Source organism: Lampris incognitus, chromosome 2 (genome assembly GCF_029633865.1).
Source record: "Lampris incognitus isolate fLamInc1 chromosome 2, fLamInc1.hap2, whole genome shotgun sequence".
In the NCBI taxonomy this organism is placed as follows: Eukaryota; Metazoa; Chordata; class Actinopteri; order Lampriformes; family Lampridae; genus Lampris; species Lampris incognitus.
Genome location: NC_079212.1, coordinates 123,023,782 through 123,043,570, shown reverse-complemented (window position 1 = coordinate 123,043,570; position 19,789 = coordinate 123,023,782). Strand labels below are relative to the sequence as shown.

Here is a 19,789-nt window from a genome sequence, read left to right as displayed (position 1 = left end):
GTTAGTTCAACTGAGCTTAAAATGTTTTGCAGCTGATTTTTTTTTTTGTATGCAGTATCTGGTGCCTCTCATGTCAGTGTCTAACAATAGTCCGCCAGCATTGATGGATTCCAGTTGCCCTGATACCTCTTTTCCATGGTCACACTGTCCTGGTGAAACCTTTCACCATGTTCGTCACTGAATGCACCAAGATCAGCAGGGACGAAGTCCAAATATGAACGCAGAAAATGAATCTTCAATGACATGTTGCACTTCATGGTTTTGTATGCTATAAGCATGTTGTCAAGCAGCTCAGTGTAGTTTGGTGCTCTGTAGTTGCCAAGAAAACTCTCAACAACATCCTCAAATGCCTCCCATGCTATTTTCTCTGGCCCTACTAGCAGATCTTCTAACTCCCTGTCATCGATGACCTGTCTGATTTGTGGACCAACAAAAATGCCTTCCTTAATCTTGGCATCTGTTTTTTGTTTATTTGATTAGCTTCCAGCTCTCACTCTCTGATCATATTCGATAGGGAAGACCTTTTAAATCCGACTAGCCACTGGTCAGACTTTTTACTGTTTTTCATTGAACTGGAGAGTTTTACCCAGCTTATTTGGAGGAGCAACAGCTCTGTATAGGCTTCGCCACAGCCGACGATGGGGAAGCAAGCCAGAGCGCTCATTAAACTGTGACAGTAGGGATTTCGAACTGCGCTGCCGTCAATCCACCTGGCGAATGTTCACTCCAACGAGATGGATGTACTGCTGCTCCTCAACGGAACAAACACAGACTTTTCCAGATCTGCCGCCCCGTGCCTCACTGAAACTTGGCTTGGTGAGCATATACCGGACAGCTCACTCCATCTGTCGCACTTCCAACTCCTTCGAGCGGACTGTGAAACCTAGCTAACGGGGAAAAAACAGGGAGGCAGGATCTGCTTGTAAAAGAAGGTTGGTGTACAGGTGTCACAATGTTGATGGAATTATGTATCCCTCACTTGGAGACCATTTTCATTGACTGTAAACCATTTTATTCCCGTGGGAGTTGTCATCATTTATTCTGGTTGGTGTTTATATCCCACCTGAGGCCTGTGTCAGTGACGCATTACAGCACCTGGCTGCCCGGATAATAAACATGAAGTTCAAATATCCAGACTCCCCTCTCATTATCCTTAGGGATTTTAACAGAGCAAACCTCAGCCATGAACTGCCAAAATACAGGCAGCATGTTAAGTGTACCACCAGGGACAAAAACACTGGATCATTGCAACACAATATTAAAGAATGCCTATGGCTCTGCCCCCCACCCACCCCCAGGTCTCTCTAATCACTGTCTGATTCATCGTCTATCAAACTATAGGCTGAAACTAAAATCTGCAAAGCCTGTGTTTAAGACTGTGAGGAAATGGTGCAAAGAGTCAAAACTGGAGCTCAGGCCTGCTTTGACTGCACTGATTGGAGTGTTTTTGAGGCTGCATCTACAGACCTATTTTACTATATTTAAAAAGTCATCATGCACCAAATAACAATTTTCTTCCCAAAGAACTAAATATTTGAGTTGATTAACCTTGTTTTCAACGAAATGAGTAATTTTCCAGACTGAGTGGGATGTAAACAAACTTATTTTCATTTCAGTAAAATTGGGTTTTCCCTGCTTATATAACTCAATGGCTAGCCACCTTTTGTTGAAAATTCTGGAAAAAAAACGCAAAAGCCTTTTTTATGCTAAAATTATTATGCCTGTCATTGCCCGATTGGTACCGAAAACCCAAGTTGTTAGACGCATGTGCAAAAATGCATCTACTTCCTGCCGGCAGCAATTTATGATTTACGGCCCGGCAGTAGGGTGACCAAATCCCAACAGACCAAGGATGTGTTTGACATCGCTCACTACTCACCAGTCCACTATATAGTGAGGAGTGAGTGAGTTCGCCATTTTGTAGTGCTGTCCGAATGTATAGTGGGAATTATTACACCCTATATAGTGGACTCAGTGTATTCCACAATGCATCGTGAAAAGTAGTGTACAACCGATGGTCACTAACCAAGCAATATATATCACCATTACATTGTGCTGAAAGAAAAATGGCAGACAGAAGAGAGGAGAGAGGGTGACATGAGAGAGAGCTGTGGTACAAATGTAAGCAATTTTCAGTTTAACTTTGTTAAATTTATTTAATACATCAGATAATATATCAGATACAGGCCAAAGACATGTAAGTTAGGTGAACTGACCATACGAAATTGCCCCTAGGTATGAATGTGTGTGTGTGTGTGTGTGTGTGTGTGTGTGTGTGTGTGTGTGTGTGTGTGTGTGTGTGTGTGTGCGTGTGTGTGTGTGTGCGTGTGTGTGTGTGTGTGTGCATGTCGGACCCATGATGGCCTGGTGGCCTGTCCGGGGTGTCTCCCCGCCTGCTGCTGCCAATGACTGCTGGAATAGGCTCCAGCATCCCTGTGACCCAGAGAGCAGGATAAACGGCACAGATAATGGATGGATCTACAGACCTGAACTAGCTTACTGGCACTGTGCTATCTTACATCAGCTTTTGTGAGGACATGTGTGTGCCCACCAAAACTTTCTGCACCTTCAATAGCAATAAGCCCTGGTTCACAGAAAAACACAGGCAGCTTTGTCAGGCCAAGGAGGAGGCCTACAGGAGTGAAGATAGGATCCTCCACAACCAAGCTAGAAACACACTGACAAAGGGGATCAGAGTAGCCAAAAGGGGCTAGCTACAGTGAAAAGCTAAAAAACAGGTTTTCAGCTAACGATCCTGCGTCTGTGTGGAGAGGCCTGCAGGACATCACCAACTACAGGAGAAACATCCCCCTACACTACAGAGAACTGTCAACTGGCTGATGACCCGAACATGATTTTATTCTATTTTTCTTTTGGGTTTTTTTGGGCATTTTCTACCTTCATTTCATAGCGATAGTAGAGAGAGAAAAGAAAGGCAGGGGAGAGAGAGGGGATGACATGCAGCAAAGGGCCCGGGCAGGATTCAAACCCAGGCCACTGTGGTAAGGGCTCAGCCTTATGTGGTGCACACTCTACCAGGTGAGCCACTGGGGTGCCCCGCCCCCAACAAGAACATGTTTTACTGCAGGTTTGATCAGCCCACTCTCACCCACCCTCTCCGGCCACATCACACAACCAACCACCCCCTGCCAGCCCCTCACACCTCTCCACTGACCCCCCACCTGCACTCAGGATCTGTGAAGAGGATGTGATGCAGCTCTTCCAGAGACTGAAGATCAGGAAGGCACCAGGCCCAGATGGTGTATCTCTCTTCTGCCATAAAGTCTGTGCTGACCAGCTGGCCCTCATTTTCACACTGGTCAGATCACTGGAGATGTGTACAAAAAAAATTGACTTGACTTGAAGTCCCCTCCTGCTTCAAATGCACCACTATCATCCTGGTCCCCAAGAAACCCTGTATCTCAGGATTAAATTACTTCAGGCACCTCGCCCTGACATACGTCTGTGGTCATGAAGTCTTTTGAGGGACTGGTGTGGACCCACCTGAAGGCCATCACAGGCCCCTTGCTGGAATCCCTTGCAGTTTGCCTACCAAACAAACAGGTCAGTGGATGATGCAGTCAACATGGGACTGCACTACATCTTTCAACACCTTAACTCCCCAGGGACATAAGCAAGGGTCCTATTTGTGGACTACAGTTCACCATTCAACACCATCGTCCTAGACATCCTCCACTCCAAACTCACCCAGCTCACTGTGCTAACCCCCACCTGTCAGTGGGTCACAAACTTCCTGATAGACAGGGGGCAGCAGGTGAGGCTGGGAAAAACTACATCCAGCACCCAGACAATCAGCACTGGCGCCCCCCAGAGATGTGTGCTCTCCCTCTGCTCTTCTCCCTTTACAGAAATGACAGCATCTCAAGAGACCTGTCTGTTAAACTCCTGAAGTTTGCAGATGACAAGATGATCATTGGCCTCATGGTGACGAGTCTGCATACAGATGGGAAGTTGAATAGCTGGCCCTCTGGTGTGGTCATAACAACCTTGAGCTGAACACGCAACATGCTCAAAACAGTGGAGATGACAGTGGACATCAGGAGGAGCCCCCCAACACTGCTGTCCTCACCATACTCAACAGCGCTGTCTGCTGTGGAAACCTTTAGGTTTTTGGGATCCACAATCTCCCAGGACCTAAGATGGGCATCCAACATGACACAATCCTCAAAAAGGCCGGGAAGAGGATTTTCTTTCTCCATCAGCTCAGGAAGTTCAACCTGCCTTAGGAACTGCTGATTCAGTTCTACTCGGCAATAACCAAGTTTGTTCTCTGTACATACATCACAGTCTGGTTTGGATTGGCAACCAAACAGGACAGGAACAGACTACAGTGGACAGTCGGGACTGCAAAGAAAATCATTGGTGCTAACCTGCCCTCCATTCAGGACATATATATCTCCAGAGTCAGGAAACAGGCAGGCAATATCATTGCAGACCCATCACCCTGGTCACAACCTGTTCCAACTCCTCCCCCCTGGTAGGTGCTACAGAGCACTGTACATCAAAACAACCAGGCACAAGAAAAGTTTCTTTCTGCAGGCCGCCACTCCGATGAACACTTAACATTGTCATCTAAGCATGCTATTGTATATACTGTATATTGTACATATACATGTATATTCTGTTGTTATTCTATGTAAGCATATTGAGAGCCACTAAACCAGAGGCAAAATTTGTGTATGCATGAACGTACTAGACCAAATAAAGATGAGTCTAATTTTGATTCTAATTACAGATTTTCATGGTTTGTGCAAAATGAAATGAAATAAAAATATAAATAATATATATAAATAATATATAAAATAAGAATATATTCATAAAAATAAAATTATGCTGTTTTTAAGAACTCTTGTAAGCCATTGTTTTACTGCCTGACTTTTCATTGAACATGAAGTAGAGATAAGTGGCCAACTAGTGTAAAATATAACAATGTGGGTTGGTTTTTCTCCTGTCCTCCCCAATTTTTTGAGTCACCAGCTGCCACTGGTATGAATTCAAGTTAACATAAGGCAGCACACAAAATAATTGGTGTCAAGCATTTGCTACTGTATGCCTCTCCAGAAGTATCACTTGTAGCCATTAGTGTTGCTACTGTGACCAACTTGCCCAAATAATTGATTTAAAGGAATAATTTGCAATTTTTTAAATGTATGCCTATTTTACACTCAGTGGTCGTGTAGTGCATTGGTAGGTTTCATTTTCACAGTCGTCCATCCTTTTCTTCATATTGGACATACAGCTCCAGCTCGCCATCTAAAGTTCAACCCAATGGGGACACAAATCCACAATCATTCCGTGCAAAACAAGCACTCCTCAGTTGAGACAAATCTAGCATGATGTTACAGTAGTCTATTATTGCGAAGTTGAGTGGTTATTTCTAAAAATTTACTGCCGTTTTTATTGCTACATTCCCTCTTAGTGTTTGTTTTGCTGTGCTCTTCTCCTGGATCGATACCTTCTCCACCCATGGCGGAGAAGCAATGATCCCAAGAGCTATGCCATCCAGAGTGTGGCTCCTGGTAGGGTTATCCAAGGCAGCTAGGTCAAGGGGGAGGTTCCAGACAAAGTATGATCCAACAAAGACCTCAGCAGTGGAACTGGCAGAAGATGTCTCCAGGTCACAACAGCAGTGAAGGCAAATTAAGGCTGCAACAAAGGGTGGTTCCCAATAGTCTTGGTTCTCCAGGCCATTGGACTCTGGCCTGCCAAGGAACGTGTGGTGGCTGCAGGCGCATCAGCCTCTCCACATAACAAGCTGTCACAGGCATCCAGGTGGCATGGTGGTCTATTCCATTGCCTACCAACATGGGGATCGCCGGTTTGAATCCCCATGTTACCTCCGGCTTGGTTGGATGTCCCCACAGACACAATTGACTGTGTCTGCGGGAGGGAAGCCGGATGTGGGTATGTGTCCTGGTCGCTGCACTAGTGCCTCCTCTGGTCAGTCAGGGCATCTGTTCGGGGGGGAGGGAGAACAGGGGGGGATAGCGTGATCCTACCACACGCTACGTCACCCTGACGAAACTCCTGACTGTCAGGTGAAAAGAAGTGGCTGGTGACACCACATGTATCAGAGGAGGCATGTGGTAGTCTGCAGCCCTACCCGGATTGGCAGAGGGGGTGGAGCAGAGATCAGCACAGCTTGGAAGAGTGGGGTAATTCGCCAGATACAATCGGGGAGAAAAAGGGGGGGAAGCCCCCCCCCCAAAAAAAAGCTATCACGCACAGGCGTCCTCCCATTATGCGGCTCCAGGATTGGCCTCTTTGCCCACCTGAAGACCCAGAAGGAGGACGGTGTCATACTCGACCCTGAGTGACCACTGATGGTGGAGCTACTCCTGCTGGTAATCACTTGTAGTGTTTTGTTGCTGAAAATAAGAGTAGGAAATTATAATCTGATGGGGCTCATTTTACATGCTATATTTAAAATCTTTCATTTAATAATAATTCTCTCTTCTAATTCTAATTTTAGCCCTAGTTTCTATCAAGTTTGTTTCAGTAATGAAAGGGTTACTGTCCTGAAACCATGAAAATCGAGTTATCCAATCAGATTTTGTTGTTGTTGTCTCTTGACAGAGAAAGGGGTAGCTGGCTGGCTCCCTCATTGGTTAAGACTGCTAGAAATCCTTGGGCTTGTGTGTTTGTTTAGAAAGTGACAGGTGAACCAGCCAATCATATTTTGCTGTTGTAGTGGGTGGGACAAAAAAAATATCACCCTAGGACATCTAGATGTCCAGACCTATCCAGATGAGGGCTAACTCATATAAAAGAATGATGTGCAGTTGCTGAGGAGTCATTACTTGTGACTGACTGACTCTTTTACATTGGCGATCCAAATCTACTGATTCACTTAAACCAATTGAACTGCACATCACTAACGTTAGTCTATGTATCAGACGAGTGCGATGAAGTTCAGTTTAGTTAGAGAAAGAAGTTAAAGATGAAGCATGGCTACGGGAGGAGACGCGAACGACATTGTAGCGAGCTTGTTAGCGTTACCCTTCTCAAGACGTGCTTTAAGGGAAAAGCAACAAGTGATTGGAAATGGAAGGCCAACTCCCACTCTTGCTTCATCACCTCACCTGTCTGGTGTTGACCATCCCTGTACCCACCTCTTCAGCTGAGCGGTCTTTCTTGACCCTGAAGCGCATCAAGACGCACACCAGAAACACAATGAAACAGGATCGACGAGGAGCTTTGGCACTGATGTCCATAGAAAAAGGCCTTCTGATGGAACTTAAATCCAAGGGCAAACTGCATGATGCTGCCATTGCCCATTTCACAAAGAAGGACCGACGGATGGACTTTATATTCAAGTAGCCTAATAAGGTAAGCTGCCTAATTTTATTTTACTCCAAATCAAAGCTGGCGTTTTCATTTTACATATTGTGATGGCACTTCATAGATGGTTAATACCACATTTTGCTCATGTAACGTTAAAGCCTACAATACTCAATAGTAGGGCGTAAGGTTTGACATATTTTGTATATGATTGTATTGCGACTTTGCTCATGGCATATTCTGCATGTGAAGGTTGATTTTATCATTATTTCTATTCTTTGGTCATGAATTGCTTTGACTTGGTCTGGTCAGTTTGTAAAGAAGAGGTTTTATGATGCTGCATGCTAGTGCTGTCCATGGTGATGTTGTAGGCCAGAAGCGGAGGCCATGTCATGTGCATTTTCATTGTTTTCCAAGTATGGAGAGAGACAAAGGCTATTTGATATACAATGGATTTGATTTTGGTGGACCTTGAGGCACTGAGTTACTGGTGATGTGTGTGTGTGTGTGTGTGTGTTTGTGTGTGTGTGTGTTAGAGTAGTGTGTCAGAGCTGTTCACATATTAAAAAGTACCCCCAAAACTTGGCTGATTACAATATCATTGCGCCGTTGAAGGCCCACTGCCAGACCCCACGGTTCGCTACTGATGTCCAGTATGATTAGATAGATGGATGATTATGAAAATGAAGTCTGTCTAAATACATCATGTGCAGTTAATATATATAAAAGGGCTAGACTTCAAAAATCCCCACTTATTCCTTTAATCATCACTTGGTGCTGTACAGTGCTTGAAGTGTGCCGGTACTCACCGGTACACAGTACCGGCACCTCTACATTTTACTCTTTGGTGTACCTTTTTTGCATGTCATACCCCTCTTTCTCTCTCCCTCATTTCCTGTTCCTGCCTAGCTCTCCACTGCCCTGTCTAATAAAAAGGTAAAAAACAAAAACAAAAAACAAAAAACAAAAAAAACGTGAATAATGTGAGTACTGGCACTTTTTCCCCCCACTTCAAGCACTGATGCCGTATGTACTGACACACTAAATAAAAAGCCACATGGAAAGTCCAACATGTCTTTATTCCCTACCTCAGGAGAGTACAGTTCAAGGGCAGGGCAGGGCCTCCCTGCGACATCACAACCCCCCAGGATGTACATCTGATCCCCGACCTCTGCCAGTGTGTGGTATACGCGACCACTGGGGAGGGGTGCGAGGTTCTGCCAATGGAACTCATGGGCTGAGGGCACTGCCATGGTCTCACTGCACCCCTGGGGGAAAAGCCACTGGGGCTGGGGACAAACAGAGCAGGTGTATGGGCTTAAGAAAAGACTGGAGACGTGGGTATTTGGGTAGAGCAATTGGGGTAATCACATCAAGGGGAGAAAGCTTGATACGGGGATGGGGGTTAAAATGAGCAAGTGCAGGAGAACTGAAAGAGAGGGTCAGAGTAGATTTCGCAGGGAGGAGGTGAAATGGGGTTAAGCCAGCAGCAGGAGGGAGGGTAGGAACAATATGGCTGGGACATACACTATTCCAAGCAGCGTTCCACCAGCTCACCCCGAGTCCTGAAAGAAGGAGGTGAAAAATAGATTAGTGCTGCGATATAAAATAAATTGCACCATGAAAACATTAATCATGCTGAAAGTACCTTGGAGAGAAACAGTGAGTTCAGTTTCCAACCCTAATCACCCTAACATCTGACATGTACAACATACTATATCAACCCCCCCCCCCCGCCCAAGCTCTTTTTAACGCAAAGACAAGGACCTTGCAGAGTGCACATATTTAACCATCCGTTAGGACCATATCAGGATGATGAAGTTGTGCGTGCGTGTGGGTGTCTGCGTGTGCGTGAGCATATGTGAAAAGGATCCCTTCCAGAGTTCTCCTCAGATGAGTAAACACTATTGTGTGCTTTGGGCCGGCAGCAATATATAACCACAGTCGACCGAGTAACGATCTGTAACTGCAACTCTTCATTTTTTCATTTTTGCGATTCTGTTATTGTACATGCTGACATCCTTCTCTAAGTTGCTCTTTCCTGCCAGTAACCCATTTTTTCTGGCGTTTCCACTTCGGGGGAGCACAGGAAGAAGTCAGTTAGTGACGTGAGTGGGAGGAAGCTTCCAGAGCAAATCCAGCATGCACAGCAGACCTACTTTAGAAAGAAATCAGAAAACACATCATCCTTTTATGTGTCATACTGTGAGAAATACCAAACATGCCAGTCGCTCTTGGCATAGCAGGATTTTCATGGCGCAGGGTGGTTATAAGGGTCTCCTACTCCCACAGCTTTATTCAGGGATCAGAGGGACGAGGTTACACAGAAATCTAACCGCCGTTGAATCAAAAGTCCCTGATTGTTTTGAACCAGCACTTCTTCTAGTTTAGCACCTTGACTCCTCTCCCTCCTTCTGCTGTATCACTCTTCCTCCATTTCACTCTTGCACCATCACTGTTGCCTCTCACACCATTCGTCATCTGACAGATGAAGGAATAAAGGATGCATGAAAAGATGGAGTAAGGATTCCCCTCTCCTTTTGAATGTGCAAGGGTGAGTTACCATAGCAACAGTGACACATTTTCCCACCCTCACGGTTTCTTATCGCTTGGTTTAGTTTCAATAATATCTCATTACAAATAATGAGTAGCAAATAAAGGGAGTTGTTTTTTTTCCTTCTTCTATAGGCTAACACTTGAGGGCATGTGTTTGCTAACGCAGCAGTGTTAAGGAGTAATTAAACTCTAAATCACTTTTTGTTTTTGTAACTGTAAACCTGTCTGTGTGCCCTCTACCTGAGAAGTTATCAATACCAGACATAATTTCAACACTGGCCAAGAAAAACCTTACAAAACTGCTTTCTATGAAAAAAAAAAGTTTGGTGGTTTAGTACTAGAGATAGGCTGACATCAGTGGACGGGAAAATAAAAAAAAAATTACAAACTAGGATGCCTGGGTAGCGTGGTGGTCTATTCCACTGCCTACCAACACGGGGATCGCCGGATCAAATCTCTGTTACCTCCGGCTTCGTCGGGCATCCCATCCATCATCCATCCATCCATCCATTATCCAAGCCACTCATCCTGCTAAGGTTCGCGGGATGCTGGAGCATATCCAAGCAATCATTGGGCAGCAAGCGGAGAGACACCCTGGACAGGCCACCAGTCCATCACATGACCGACACATTCACACCTAGGGGACAATTTAGTATGGCCAATTCACCTGACCTGCATGTCTTTGGAATGTGGAAGGAAACCAGGGCACCCAGAGGAAACCCATGCAGACACAGGGAGAATATGCAAACTCCACTCCACACAGAGGATGAACTGGGATGATCCCCCCCTCCCCCCCAAGGCTGGACAACCCTGACAACCCTGTAGGCATCCTTACAGACACAATTGGCCGTGTCTGCGGGTGGGAAGCCGGATGTGGGTGTGTGTTTTGGTTGCTGCACTAGCGCCTCCTCTGGTCGGTCAGGGTGCCTGTTTGGGGCGGGGGGGAGGGACTGGGGGGAATAGCGTGATCCTCCCATGTGCTACGTGCTCCTGGCGAAACGCCTCACTGTCAGGTGCAAAGAAGAGGCTGGCGACTCCACATCTATCAAAGGAGGCATGTGGTAGTCTGCAGCCCTCCCTGGATTGTTAGAGGGAGTGGAGCAGTGACTGGGACAGCTTGGAAGAGTGGGATAATTGGCCGGATACAATTGGGGAGAAAAAGGGAGGAAAAAAAACTGTCCGAGGTCAGAGGTGAATCTCCATATCCCGGGTTTCAGAAAAACTAACACACTAACACACACACACACACGCACGCACGCACGCACGCACGCACGCACACTCACACACACACACACACACACACACACACACACACACACACACACACACACACACACACACTTCTCCTATCTCATTCTCCAACCCACAAATCATCAGTTTTTCAAAAGTATGCACTGGGTAGAGACAGGCTGGAAACCTTATTTCACATTATCCTTTTAATTGCAATCTGTAAGCGATTTGATTCGCCACATCTCATCTCATTTAATGAGCTGCTTGAACATCTTGAGCTCAGCAGTGAACCCACATGCCTCAACTGAGTCTTTTACAATCAGCATGCTCCGAATAGACAGGCATCATGAGGATGCTGCACTCCCCTGCTCCGTGTTTATGAGGACCTACTTTCAGGCTTTGAGCCATGGAAGAGTTGGCGTCTAATTAATTTAAGCGAAATTAAAGGCTTGTTCAATTTCATATCACACCATCCTAGAGATGAACATCTTATTAACCGCTCACTAATGTTAAAACAATATCAGAAATCATTTGGGATGTTTCTTCTTCTTCTTCAAAAAAAATGCTTTCTCAGTTTTGTCCGTACTGCGGATGTGGAGCCTTAACTCATAAATATGCATATAAATAATGAGGTCGCAAAAATTAGATTAAATCCAGCCAGGAAGAAAACAAGATTGAATGACAATCTAACTGGGATGACTTAAGTGATTTAGCAGTACTATCAAATAAATTGATCCCTAATTTAACGGACCTGTAAAGGGGGAAAAAACGAACTAAGCTCTCCCAAAATCTAGATTTACCATTTAATCAGTTGTCACAATTACATAATGAAATAATGTAAACACATTGCTACTACTACTACTACTACTAATAATAATAATAATGATAATACTAATAATAATAATAATAATAATGGATTAACAAAAAAAAGACAAAAGCGAAATGAGGATCCACTGTGCAGCCACCCCCCCCCCAAAAAAAAAACCAAAGCTACAGATCTAAACTCTACAACTAGCTCAAATACCAGTTGTTGGGTCACAATTTCATGGAAAATGCCCCGTTACAGTTTGTGATGAATTGTATGTTGTAGGTATAGACTTTCAGTGCTGTGCAAGTTCTTTCAGGATGAAGGAAATAGCAGATGGGAACAACACAACATATGGTTGCCATCGGTTACAAAAGACCAAATGACGGTTGACAAAACACACAAAGCCCGGATATCACATTTCTGTATAATTGTTTGATGTGTATTGCCTGCCACAAATCCCCACTAGAAGGACCAGGGGCCTCATGTATGAACATTATATTCACACAAAATCTAAGCATATGCAATTCCCCACACACATGTAGTAGCATGCGGAGGGGTGGCGGTAGTCCGGGGGCATCTCACATATTGATTGTCCAGCTTTCATTCTTTATTCCATGCTGGCATAGTTTCATCACCAGATATAAATTCTATGCATATACATTGTTTATTTTGTCGATCTTTTAGTTTTAATTTCCGTTATCATTCCATTGTTGCTGTAGCAGCAGGGAAATGTTTTCAGTTTTGCTTATCTTCCTATAGTACCGTCACCATATCCAGTATGTCTAATGTATGACTATATGCTGATGATAGTAAAGGTAGTGAACAGGATACCAATCATATTTACACAAAGAGATAGAAAAGAGCTAACAGTAAAATGCAGTTGAATATGAGCTAAACTACAAAAACTGTAAACTATAAACCTTTTCTCAGGCTTACAATGTGAGATCCTAGCACTAGAAGTAAAGACAAGGACAGACTTTTCAGAGAGTATACTACAAAACCTAATCCTATCAAGAGGAATTGTTAAAAGACCCACAAAAGGTAAAGAGATCAAAGCAAGTCCTTTTTTTTTCTTAAGTCCCTATATCATTACCACACTTAATCTTATGACATTTTGCTGCTGTGGACACATTTTCAGTGTCTATTACCTGTGGTCTGACATGTTTCCTATAAAGACTTCCTCGTCTGTGCACCCATCATTGTTTACAGTTGGATTAGAAATTTGAAACACGAGAATGGAGTTGGAGTACATACACACACACACACACACACACACACACACACGCATATATATAGTATATCCCTCACCCTTTTTCAGATGGTGTGTGTGTTTCTCAAGCCCAGGTCCTCTACCAGATGCCTGAGAGTTTGAGGGTTCTGTACAGTATCTTAGCTGTTCCTAGGACCGCACTTGTCTGGAGAGAGACCTCAGACGTTGTTCCTGCGTCTGCTGGAGCCACTCTTCCAGTTTGGGAGTCACAGCCCCTAGTGCTTCTATTACCACTGGGAATACTGTGGGTTTATTGTGGATCAGGGAGGAGTTAAAACAGGCACTGGATGGGAGTGAAGAGTTCCCAAATGACTGGGCAACCACTGCAGAAATAGTGAGGGAGACAGCTATGAAGGTATAGTTGGTGTGTCATCAGGACAGAGGAAGGAAGACAAGGAGACTTGGTGGTGAAATGAGGAAGTTCAGAAAAGTATGTAGAGGAAGAGGTTGGCAAAGAAGAAGTGGGATAGTCAGAGAGATGAAGAAAGTAGACAGGAATACAAGGAGATGCAACGTAAAGTGAGGAGAGAGGTTGCAAAGGAAAAGCTGTATGGTGAGTTGTTAGAAACTAAGGAAGGAGAAAATGACTTGTACCAACTGGCGAGACAGAGGGACTGAGCTGGGAAGGATGTGCAGCAGGTAAGGGCAATCAAGGATAGAGATGGAAATGTGCTGACAAGTGAGGAGAGTGTGTTGAGAAGGTGGAAGGAGTACATTGAGGGGCTGATGAATGAAGAAAATGAGAGAGAGAGTGTAATGAATGAAAGATGTTATTATTTTGAAGGTCCTGTCACGTGTTTAACTTGACCTACTCACGGGTGTACGTGCAGTGCGTGTGACGTATACAGGAAGTTAGACGCGCATGTGATGAAGGTTGTATGTTGGATGAACGCTAGTAAAAGCTACACAGTTAAGAACCTACGAAGTCGGCTCATTCTTGAATTATTCTTATGTCAGTAAGACAAGGCGTCTACGGACATTACAGAGAGAAGGTTGGATGATGTGTGGATAGTGAATCAGGAAGTGGAAGTGCGGTGGATTAGCAAGGACGGAGTGAGGGCAGCTATGAAGAGGATGAAGAGTAGAAAGGTCCAGATGACATACCTATGAAGGCATGGAGGTGTTTAGGAGAGATGGCAGTGGAGTTTTTAACTAGATTGTTTAACACAATCTTGGAAAGTGAGAGGATGCCTGAGGAGTGGAGAAGAAGCATACTGGTACCGATTTTCAAGAACAAGGGCGATGTGCAGAACTGTAGCAACTACAGAGGTATAAAGTTGATCAGCCACAGCATGAAGATATGGGAAAGAGTAATGGAAGCTAGGTTAAGAGGAGAGGTGATGATTAGTGAGCAGCAGTATGGTTTCATGCCATGAAAGAGGACTACAGATGTGATGTTTACTTTGAGAATGTTGATTGAGAAGTATAGAGAAGGCCAGAAGGAGTTATATTGGGCGTTTGTGGATTTATAGAAAGCATATGACAGGGGGTCGAGAGAGGAGGTGTGGTATTGTATGAGGAAGTTGGGAGTCACAGAGAAGTATGTAGGAGTGGTGCAGGATATGTATGAAGATAGTGTGATAGTGGTGAGGTGTGTGGTTGGAATGACAGATGGGTTCAAGTTGGAGGTGGGTATCATCAAGGATTGGCTCTTAGCCCTTTCTTGTTTGAAGTGGTGATGGATGAGATCAGGCAGGAGTCTCGGTGGACTATGATGTTTATGGATGACATTGTGATCTGTAGTGAGAGTAGGGTGCAGGTTGAGGAGAGCCTGGAGAGATGGAGGTATACACTGGAGAGAAGAGGAATGAAAGTCAGTAGCAGCAAGACGGAAAACCTATGCGTTTATGAGAGGAAGGACAGTAAAATGGTGAGGATGCAAGGAGTGGAGGTGACAAAGGCGCATGAGTTTAAATACTTGGGGTCAACTGCCCAAAGTAACGGGGAGTGCAGAAGAGAGGTGAAGAAGGAAGTGCAGGCAGGGTGGAGTGGGTGGAGAAGAGTGTCAGGAGTGATTTGTGACAGAAGGGTACTAGCAAGAGAGAAAGGGAAGGTTTACAAGATGGTTCCGAGAAGAGCTATGTTATATGGTTCGGAGGTGGAAAAGACAGGAGGCAGAGCTGGAAGAGTTGAAGATGTTAAGATTTTCATTGGGCGTGACGAAGAAGGACAGGATTATTTTTTGATTTTGATTTTGAGATACTTTATTGATCCCTGTGGTGAAATTATGCTCTGTATTTACCACATCCTTGCTGTGTAGCACCCGGGAACCAACTCCAGTTCGTCTTGCCATGCCTCAGTTAGGGGCACAGACAGTAGTATTAACCCTAACATGCATGTCTTTTTGATGGTGGGGGAAACCAGAGCACCTGGAGAAAACCCACTGCAAACATGAGGAGAACATGCAAACTCCACACAGAGGACGGCCTGGGATGACTCCTAAGGTTGGACAACCCTGGGATTTGAACCCAGGACCTTCTAGGAACAAGTATATTAGAGGGACAGCTCAGGTTGGATGGTTTGGAGACAAAGAAAGAGAGGCAAGATTGAGATGGCTTGGACATGTGTGGAAGAGAGATACTCGGTATATCGGGAGAAGGATGCTGAATATGGAGCTGCCAGGGAAGAGGACAAGAGGAAGGCCAAAGAGGAGGTTTATGGAGGTGGTGAGGGAGGACATCCAGGTGGCTGGTGTGACAGAGGAAGATGCAGAGGACATGAAGAAATGGAAACGGATGATCCGCTGTGGCGACCCCTAATGGGAGCAGCCAAATGTAGTAGTAGTGGTAGTAGACTATTGTGGATTTCACCTTCCACATCCGATCTAGTTCTTTCCTCAGTCCATGGTATTTCTCTTTCTTCCTGATGTTGCCATCACTCGGGATGGCTACATCGATCACTACTGATGTCCTCTGTTCCTTGTCGACCACCACAAAGTCTGGTTGGTTAGCCAGCACCTGTTTGTCAGTCTGAAATGGACTACTGGAACAAGACATTCGTGGACAAGGGCCGAGAACCTGGAATTGCTGGAATGCCACTATAACATAGTGCTGATTTGTGCTGCAAAAACTATTGTTTGTGCTGTAATTTTTTTGATTAAGCATTATATTTTATAGGCTGTGATGTCACCCTGTACCCCATTATCGTCCAAGTTGTTCAAAACTGGTTTCGTTTGTTTGTGCTCGGTTTGTGCCTGTTTGTGCCATTTAAAGAAACACTTTTGCTCTTTTAGTATTTATATATAAAACAGCATTTTGCCAAAGGAATGATGTCACCCTGCACCCCATTATCATCCAAATAGTTCAAAACTGGCCTCGTTTGTTTGTGCTCGGTTTGTGCCCATTAGTGCCATTAAAATAAATATTTGTGCTCTTTTAGTATTTCAGAAAAAAAACAATATTTCCCTAAAGGAATGACACAATTCTGAACCTCATTGTTGCCCAAATGGTCCCAAACTAGTGTTGTTCATTTGTGCTTGGTCTGTGCTCATTTGTGCAATTAGATGTGCTCTCTGAAGAAATATTAAGTTTTTTGTTTTCTTTTTTTGGATGACCACACTTAAATCATTAAATAATAATTTGAAACAGGATATTGTTTTTGTTTCATGTCATGTTTATTTGAAGAGATAACATTTAGCAAATATAACATTTCCTCAGTGAAACAGAGGACTGAGGGTTAGTGATGTGGTAACCTCACAGCAACAGCAGTAAAAAGTAAAACAAAAATCCATGTAGAAAAATGGCTGCAAAATCATGGCTTCACAAAAAATTATGCAATGTCCTTGTTTCAGGACCATTCAACATGTTCATCAGGAATAGAATATAGCCTGTTTGTTTAAAACTATTTGCAAAAGTTTCCTGTTGTGTAAGTCAGATTATGATTAGGGCTTTTAACCTTCCTTTGTGGAAAACACAGCATGAGGTTGTATTTTTGTTTTTTTAGAAGCTGTTGTGACCTGAAAAGAAAGTTTATCATATTTCTCCCAGATCAAGGAGGATCTTCTGCAGTAGACCAAGGGCACTCCTTGATGGCCTTGATATCTGCTGCTACTACTACATTTGGCTGCTGCCATTAGGGGTCACCACAGCGGATCATTCGTTTCCATTTCTTCCTGTCCTCTGCATCTTTCTCTGTCACACCAGCCACCTGCATGTCCTCCCTCACCACCTCCATAAACCTCCTCTTTGGCCTTCCTTTTCCCCTCTTCCCTGGTAGCTCCATATTCAGCATCATTCTCCCAATATACCCAGCATCTCTCCTCCACACATGTCCAAGCCACCTCAATGTTGCCTCTCTTGCTTTGTCTCCAAACCGTCCAACCTGAGCTGTCCCTCTAATGTACTTTAATATAGTAGTATACTCGATGGCCTTGATATGAATGCAACAATTCCTGGTAGTGTGAATGAGTCTTTGTTTAGTTGCAAGCTGACTGGAAATTCAGACAGTGGAGTGTCCGGAACCTGTTTCTATGCACAATAGTTGTCCAGTAGTGTAGCTGTGTGTGACTGAGCCATTGCAGAACAATTTCAGTGATGAAGATTCACGTTTCAAGCTCTATGGGCCCTCATCAGATAACTTCAATGGCCTCAAACATGTGGATGGGTTGAGTAGTAGTCCATCTTCCAGTGCAGCTTGTAGCTGACTCATTCCTCCTCCTTGTAAAACGTTAACATTGACAGGGAGCAAAGGGATTTCCCTTGAATGTCTTATGCTTCAGCAACAGTGTGGGGAGGAGCACTGACTCTTGTCACACTAGCAACTTGCTTCATAGTTGTAGTGATGGTGTGAGCTATGTTACATTCTGCATTCACCTGATTAACACCTGACTTCAGCCGTACAGATTCAAACGTACCAGACAGCACTTTTACCCTCTGTGTATAAAGATCACGTTGCACCGCCTTTGTGCCAGTAGCTTTCACCAAGTGAACATTTCAATCATTTTCTCTTCTGTGTTGACATAACTGCAAAATGCCTGACTGTCACAGAATGCACAACAGAGACATTGGCAAAAGGAATCAAAGGCACAAGTACTGTTTACACAAAGAAGGGTTTTGCCAAATTTAACAGGCTGTCTGGCCATGTAGTTGCCATTTCTTAGAAGACAAACTTTGGTTTGTTTTCTTTTCGAATGTGGATCTACATGCTCAAGTTTGGATCTACATACTCAAGGTAAGGATTAAGGTAGGAAAAACTCCTCTTTTTTGGTGGAAGGGCAAGGCCTCTCCAGTTTTCAGCAAATTCATCTCTTGGTAGATTGCTCTCTCCTGTCATTGTATGGTCATCTTCGGATATTGCAAGGACCTCTTGATGCTGTTTCCCATGACCTGATGTGGATTCCTCCACCTTTAAGATATTTTATTCAGTGTGTGCTGAAATCGTAACAGGTGCAGAGGACAGCTTCATCTTGCTTTCAATATGCCGTAGGTGACATACAATGAAGCGGTCTACAAGGATTGGCAAGTTATCACGCTTGAAGAGACCATGTTTGATATTAGTGAATTCTGCCTCAATCCTGGCAGAACTTGCTGTAAAGTTTTCACTTTTAAAGTGAGGCACCATTATGCCCATTGAAATAGGCAGGTAGCATGCCATTCATATGAGATGAGGAACAAGCTTGGGAAGAAAGTGTAAATTGTCCCAATCACCATCATCCACTGCAAACTTTATCCTGTCATGACAGATCTTTATCACCCACTGTTTCAGATCTGTTTGGCATACATGAACAGCTTCTTTAAAATTGATTTCTTCCATGTCATTTTTTTTTATGGATGGAGGCGGGACACATCCTTCTGAAATTCTTTTCTTTAGATGCATCCTGCAAGTCTCAGATACTGGCATGTCTTTGTCATCATACCCCTCAGATTCACTCAAGGCAGCAATGACAGCTGAACATATCAGCTCCCTTGCATCTTCTAGGGTCACTGATTGTATAAGTTGTGCCATGCACCTCAGAAGTCCCTCACTTGATCACCCTTTTTCCAGAGACAGTCCCACTGACTAATCAGTTTAATACAATGTGCAACATCCACTCAAATCAAACAAGGTGGTAGTTTGGATGGTGCACTTCCTGTGAGCACCCCAAAGCATTCATTAGTAAGCCTTCAAGTCAGCATGCGGGGTGAAGGCCTTGACAAGTCCCCCCAGCAACACAAGTGAGAAATCACACACTACTTCTTTTGGGACAGCAGCAGCTGCTCGCTGCCATTTGGATAGTCCGTTTCCAGTGGCATTAATGTCATGATGTTCAGAGAGCATTTGCACCACGGGAATATGAATTGAAGTTTTGGCAGTTGAGGACAGAACTCCCTGGTATCAAAAAAAAAAGTGCCCAGAGGTTGCAATAGGGGTCTTTTTATTTATTTATTTATTTTACAACCGTGCCTGTAACATTAACACTCAAAGTGGAGCCCTGTTTTTAGATTGTGATTTGTAAACCTGCATCTGGGAGGGGGTCGAGTAATGACAAAAAAAAATATATATATATATATATATATATATATATATATAAAAATTATCAATATCATGTATGCTACTATTGTGTGGCACACTATATTTCAATAGCTGAAAGGAAAGAATGGGATCCCTGTCTCCTAGCTCCTTGTCACCTCTCTCTTGTTTGGCTT

The 19,789-nt window shown here is 44.1% G+C and overlaps 1 protein-coding gene across 1 annotated transcript in view; it reads right to left on the bottom strand.

The window, feature by feature from the left end:
- klhdc8a (kelch domain containing 8A) overlaps positions 1-19,789 on the bottom strand; it is a 42,636-nt gene that overhangs the window by 13,104 nt on the left and 9,743 nt on the right. Inside the window, exons 2-3 of the mRNA XM_056301608.1 lie at positions 8,830-8,867; positions 8,391-8,591 (exon numbers count right to left, since the gene is read on the bottom strand). Coding sequence (XP_056157583.1) covers positions 8,391-8,555 — 165 coding nt within the window. The 5' untranslated portion in view covers positions 8,556-8,591; positions 8,830-8,867. The remainder of the gene's footprint in view (positions 1-8,390; positions 8,592-8,829; positions 8,868-19,789) is intronic.